General features: G+C 33.0%; 2 protein-coding genes across 3 annotated transcripts; one reads left to right on the top strand and one right to left on the bottom strand.

Annotated features, from left to right (window-relative positions):
• The first annotated feature begins 2580 nt into the window (after positions 1-2580).
• LOC120215688 (protein CURVATURE THYLAKOID 1A, chloroplastic-like) lies at positions 2581-3944 on the top strand. 2 transcript variants are annotated; one of them, XM_039213286.1, is made up of 5 exons: positions 2581-2891; positions 3057-3145; positions 3231-3338; positions 3419-3490; positions 3623-3714. In XM_039213286.1, exons 1-5 carry the CDS (start codon positions 2726-2728, stop codon positions 3635-3637), a joined length of 450 nt encoding a protein of 149 aa, XP_039069217.1. In that variant the 5' UTR covers positions 2581-2725; the 3' UTR covers positions 3638-3714. The 2 variants fall into 2 exon arrangements, with proteins under 2 accessions (XP_039069217.1, XP_039069216.1); XM_039213285.1 differs by having other exon boundaries at positions 2587-2891; positions 3658-3944.
• Positions 3945-4613: 669 nt separating this feature from the next.
• Positions 4614-5305, bottom strand: LOC120215691 (eukaryotic translation initiation factor 1A). Its single transcript, XM_039213289.1, has one exon. It carries the CDS (start codon positions 5199-5201, stop codon positions 4764-4766), a length of 438 nt encoding a protein of 145 aa, XP_039069220.1. The 5' UTR covers positions 5202-5305; the 3' UTR covers positions 4614-4763.
• Positions 5306-6031: the final 726 nt, after the last annotated feature.

Below are 6031 nucleotides of genomic sequence, written 5' to 3'. Positions count from 1 at the left end.
AAAGCTCTTGGTACAAAAACGCTAAAATCATCAAGCCCCAACTAGCATTACGACACTCAGCGATATTATTTAATATAGACAAATACTGAGTGTGTGCCAAATTATTGGATTTATCAAGTAATAATACCCCTCTGATCAATTGGAAAAGATATGCTCATGATGCAAAAAATAACCTCCTCCGCTGTAGAGTCGTCCGTCACTTAAAATTCGGACTCCAACCACGTCATCCGTATTCGATACATGTCTCAGACCTCAGATTATGGTAAGCTTCCCAAAACTTCGTAGACAATACTCATGGGGTTGTAATCGTTCCACCTCACGATGGCAGCACCATTCACAGGAACACCAAGTTAGTAAGTGATGTCTTCCAAAGTAATCGTTGTTTCACAACTCAGGAAATAGAAAGTGTGCGTCTCAGGCTTTTAACGTTCACTTTGAGCCGAAATCAATGACGGTTTTACCTTAAAGTCATTTACAAATATGGCTGGATATAGACCAGATTGTTGAAGATATATCATCATTCGCTGATGCGGATCTCTCGATGTCATTCTGCACTGATAAATGCTTCGTTCTTCTTCCGGAAGGAGTTCGATCAACAAAATATGAATATTACCGAGGCACAACATTTTTTATAATAGTGGATGGTGAAAAACCTAAACCCTTATTTATAACCAAATCTCAACAGCTATAAACGACTTGTAATTTTAAAAATCCAACGGTTGACCGTTGTTGTTGCTCGTTGACCAACGACTATAAATGGTTACTTTTTTAATTCAAAGGAATTGGTCACCTCGAGGTGACGAGTTCCATTGATTTTTTTTACTTTCAAAATTTTACATTATTTTTATATTTTTAAAAAAACTATTTTGTAAATGGACTTGTCACCTCAAGGTGACGATTCCCATTAATTACATTAAATTAATGACTCACGTGGAATCCACTCATCCGTGTCCATTAAAAAATATTTCTGAGGTGACGAGTTCAAGCTACACAGTAGCAATTGTCGTATTCTCCAAAATAAAATAAAAAACAGGATGTTCTAATGGGTTAAATAAAAAATCCCGAGTAATGGGAAAAAACCCTAAGCTCTTTCCTTATGGCTTATATCGACTCACTATTCAGATTAATTAATGACATATTATCATTTTTCTTAAGCCAATCACATCGACGTGTCTTTAAAAATTAGTTTAATATAATGTGTCTTTAATGTACATAATACATAACATTAAAAGAATATTAAAGTATTTAAAAGAAGAAGAAAAATACATATATAGATACAAAAACTATAAAAAAAAATATTTTTAAGTAATTAAATATAAATTTTAAATAGATATTTATTAAGTAATTAAATATAATATATCAAAAATAAAATTTAAATTACTAAAAATAAAAAATATATTAATATATTTTACCTCAATTTTAACCTAATTTTTGTTCATATGAACATTAACTTTCCATCCTATAAAAAATTATTTTATACATTCACCTCTAATTATCATAAATTTTAAATGTGTTTTTTCATTAATTTTTAAATAAATATTATAAATTATAGTCTTATAAAAAATAAAATTTAAAAGTTATAAAATTAAAATCTATGTATAAATTGTCATAAAATATATAATTAAAAAATATTATAAAAAATAGGATAGAGGAAAATAAATTTCATAAAATATGAAATCCATGTATTTGAGATTTTTTTCTATTCCTAATTTTTTTTTAAATTTTCAAGGATTAGAAAATTTGTTTTTTATAAAATAAAAAATAAAATAAAAGTCACATTAAAATTGACATGTATGAGATTAACAGTATAATTATTCTGCTAAATAAAATAAATTCACATTAGAATTCGTCTCTGAATTAAATGACATTTTCAATCATTCTAGTTAAGTATATATATATATATATATTTAGTAATTTAATTTTTATTTTTAATATTTATATTTATATTTATTTTTTCTATATTTTTATAGTTTAAATTGAAATTTTAAAATTTAAAATATTTTTCTAAAAAAAATCAAATAAATCCTTGAATTAAAAGAAAAACAAATTAACCCTCAACTCAACCAAAAAATCAATTTAGCTCATCTACCACATCAATCAAATCACCAACCATTGTGGATTGTCACGTTAGCATCGTGAAGTGTTACACCAATACCATAACGGTTTACGAAAAAAATCGTTAGTCAAATGACCACGTTGAGTCAATTTTCTAAATTTGAGAGGTTTGGATGTAAAAAAATACGAGGACAACATTAATTTTTTTTATTGAAAATATGAAGACCTCATTTACCCTTTTACCTAAAAAAATATCACGTACATAAACAAAACTAGACTTGAACCCAGTTTTGGTGGAAGTTCAAAGTTCAAGATTCCAATGGGTCATGGTTGGCTCAATGAGTCCACCAGGGAATGCAGCTAAAGCCCAAACGTAGACTCTTTTGGATAAGTTAGGTCCACAGAGGCCTCTAGTGGGCAATTTCTCAAAACGGGATTGCAGATGGATAGGGCACCAACCAATCATCATCCTCGATTAAATTTCTTATCCACGTGTTCATCACTCCATTCGCTACCACCAAAAAACAACTCTTAACGTATTTTTCTCTTCCAGTACACTTGATACAAAAATAAACCGGAAAACGAGCAAGTATACTGTAAACTCAAAAGGCATCAGAGTATAGGATTTGTAGATTTCAGCAGGCCGCAGCGATAGTTTAATTTGAGAGAAATGGCGGCAGCAGCAGCAGCAGCAGCAGCATCGTCCATGGCTGCTACAGCCGTTTTGATCCCACATGTCCCCACGGCCGTAAGAACCACCTGCTGTTCTGCCTTGATGCCACTTCCTCCTTGTGTTTCCACTGCTCCACTTTCCTCGTCCGTTAAGCTAATTCCAGGTACAGCTGTTCACATTAACGCCTGCTTCCCTTGCGTCCTCTTCCCTGTTTGATTTTATTGAAAGGAAACGAAAGCTTAAATGCCAAGTAAATTAAGAGTTGGCGGTGGGGGATTGGAAAACTTGGATAGTTCTTACTTGTTTTTTTTTTTGGCTTGAAAAATAGAATCCCGGAGGTTTCCTTTGGTCCAAACAAAAGCCACAGAGGAGAGCTCTGTTGATGCTGGGGAGCTTTTCTCTGACTTGAAAGAAAAGGTGATTAAACTTGGCCTTACCATTAATCAATTACTTGCTCTTTTTTAACCTGTGCTGGGGCACTCACTAGGCTTATGTTTACTAGTGGGATAAAATCGAGAACAAGTCCACAGTTATTGTTTATGGCGGCGGGGCAATAGTCTCTGTTTGGCTCTTGTCTATTCTTGTCGGTGCCATTAATTCAGTCCCCTTGGTAAGTTAACTCTTAATGCTACACTATCCAACTTGTTTCCACTAAAACTGCTAATCAAATCTGAAACCAATGTATCTCAGCTCCCAAAAATCATGGAATTGGTTGGACTTGGATATACAACATGGTTTGTCTACAGATACCTTCTCTTCAAGGTAAGATTAACAACTGAATCAATGGAATATGATGTATATTTTGAATCAGCCTTTGAGTTACAAATGCTCAAATTTAGCTTATATTTCATAGTTGGACTAAATTACAATTAATTTCTTATTGGTTTTCAACAGAAAGCTATTTGCTAACAACATGCTTATTTCGTCAGTCAAGCAGGAAAGAACTAGCCACCGATATTGAGGAACTTAAAAAGAAGATTGCTGGAACTGAATAGTTTCACAACATTGGCAAATGAAATATGCTACCCTGTAAAAGAGAAATCTGTATCCTGTCCTGTAATAATAGGGTTTCTTTGTATGAATTCTTGTAACCTTTATATTTGCCCTGTTCCTGGAATAAAAGCTTGTCAATTCTGTGTGTATGACTATAATTTCCTAGAACAAACAAATACGCCACGTTTAATGCAGAGAAAGTAGCCCGTTTCTTTCATTCAAATGTACATTCAACTTGATAAATTCCTTTAGCAAGAAACTTAAGCCTGGAAAATATCGTAGTTCAATTGCAACTATTTTACTATACATATGAAGGTCCATAAAGTGAGGAACAAACTGGTTTCATACATGAGACTGAAAAAAAAATTTAAAAGAAATCGTGCATACCTGCATCGAACACATATTTATATCACCTTAATCCAGGACTAAACACATGAAATTGTCACCATCATCTTGGTTACAGTCGAACAATGGTGTGAATAAATGCTTCCAAAAACAGCAGCAATGCTTCTGTTTTGCAATGATGATCAATGAAGGCAACAGAAACCGATATTCTTCGTATAACAATCAAAATCTAACACAAAGATGACAATGAGGTGAGCAGGAGCATCAAGCTAAACATCTGAATCAGGACTTCCTGGAATTTCTCTACCTGAAAAAATTGCTCGACACTACGATAATAAATCATGAAAAATAACACTACTATAAAACTCATAAATAAAATCGAAATCCCCAATGGATTAAAGGCCTGAGATCACATAATCAAAATCTTAACTACTCGGAAGAAGATGATAACATGAAAGCAAATAGCCAAGCGAAGATTTCATCATCAACAATCTTTCCTCGTAAATCAACATATACTCAATTGCAATATTAAAATCAACACAATCTGAAAACATAATACAATCTAAGATAAAAAGGTAAACCCATGTGTTATAACATAAATCCAGCATCCATAGTGCTTAATAAAGCAGAAATATATTCCAAATAGCATCTTCGAGCCTTAAAATAAATTCAGAAATGACAATAAAAAAGAGGAACTTTAGATCTTATCAATGTCCTCATCCTCGAACTCAATGTAATCATCACCGGCACCATCATCTTCCTCATCAATGCCGCCAGCAATCCCTTCATTCAACCTTGTATTCTCCGGTAGCTCTCCATAAGCCTTCAGAAGCCTAGCCTCGTCGGGCATGTATTTCAAGATGACGTCAGCCTTGTCGTCTTGATAATCCCTAAGACCGACAAGGATGATGTCGCCAGCGGCGATCCATACTTTCTTGTGCATTTTACCTCGGATGTGGCAGAGTCGCTTGGTGCCGTCGATGCACATAGCTTCGCATCGGCCGTTGCCCAGCATGCGGGTGACTTGGGCGTATTCTTGCCCATCTTCTTTGAAAATAAGCTCACGTTTCTCGTCATCGGCCTCGTTCTTTCCCCTCTTTCGGTTCTTTCCCCCCTTTCCCTTGTTCTTCGGCATCTTTGGTTCTTCGCAACGATTGCAGGTCGCTCTTCCTGTGAAAAAAAAATAAACCCTAGCTCGATTTTCTAATTTTAATTTGAAGACACTTTATTTTGTTTTTGTTTTTGTTGTTGATTAGAAAGCTTGAAATGCCTAGACTTGTTTATATTTATGGGTAAATTATACAAAAAGGTCACTAAACATTTCAAATTCTTGCATCTATATCTTTCAACTTTTAAAACTTACAGTACAGTCACCAAACATTTAGTTCGTTTGCAATATGGATCCTCGACGTAATGGTCGTTTCACTGCCTTTAGGGTAAATTATATAAATGGTCATTAAACTTTTCAGGTGCTTGCAGTTAGGTCTCTCAACTTTTAAAACTTGCAACACAATCATCAATTACATTTTAAACCCCAAAATTTAAAATACTTCAATTACATTCTAAACCTCAAATTCCAAAATACTTTAATTACATGCCCAACTCCAAATTCATAATTCATTCTCAAAATCTACCATAACAAATTGAACTTGAAACGGCAACCCTAAACCCTCAAAACATAACTATTTCAAAAAAATTTAACCAACTATAAGTGAACAACAAGTAATTATGTTGGGTTTAGAGTTATGTTGGACCTAAATACTCGATTCAATTTATAAAGTAGTTGACTCAAAAATTTTTCGATTTGAGTTTATAAAATTTAAATCAAGTCGAATTAAATTGAATTGTTGAGTTTTTGTTTAAATTTAATTATAAATATTTATCATATTATAATATTATTTGATTCTAATTTAGTTCAGTTTATAAAATAGTTTACTCGAAAAATTTTCGATTTGAGTTTATAAA

This window comes from Hibiscus syriacus, unplaced genomic scaffold (assembly GCF_006381635.1).
Source record: "Hibiscus syriacus cultivar Baekdansim isolate YM2019G1 unplaced genomic scaffold, ASM638163v2 tig00110152_pilon, whole genome shotgun sequence".
Taxonomy (NCBI): Eukaryota; Viridiplantae; Streptophyta; class Magnoliopsida; order Malvales; family Malvaceae; genus Hibiscus; species Hibiscus syriacus.
The sequence above is the reverse complement of the archived record's forward strand: the minus strand, read 5'-3'. Positions and strand labels throughout refer to the sequence as shown.

Bases quoted from the DNA above. Each gene is read 5' to 3' on its own strand.
- LOC120215688 (XM_039213285.1), top strand. From the start codon at position 2,726: ATGGCGGCAGCAGCAGCAGCAGCAGCAGCATCGTCCATGGCTGCTACA. The intron at 2,892-3,056 runs GTACAGCTGTTC...CTTGAAAAATAG, and splicing joins GTCCGTTAAGCTAATTCCAG to AATCCCGGAGGTTTCCTTTG. The intron at 3,491-3,657 runs GTAAGATTAACA...TTATTTCGTCAG, and splicing joins ACAGATACCTTCTCTTCAAG to TCAAGCAGGAAAGAACTAGC.
- LOC120215691 (XM_039213289.1), bottom strand. From the start codon at position 5,201: ATGCCGAAGAACAAGGGAAAGGGGGGAAAGAACCGAAAGAGGGGAAAG.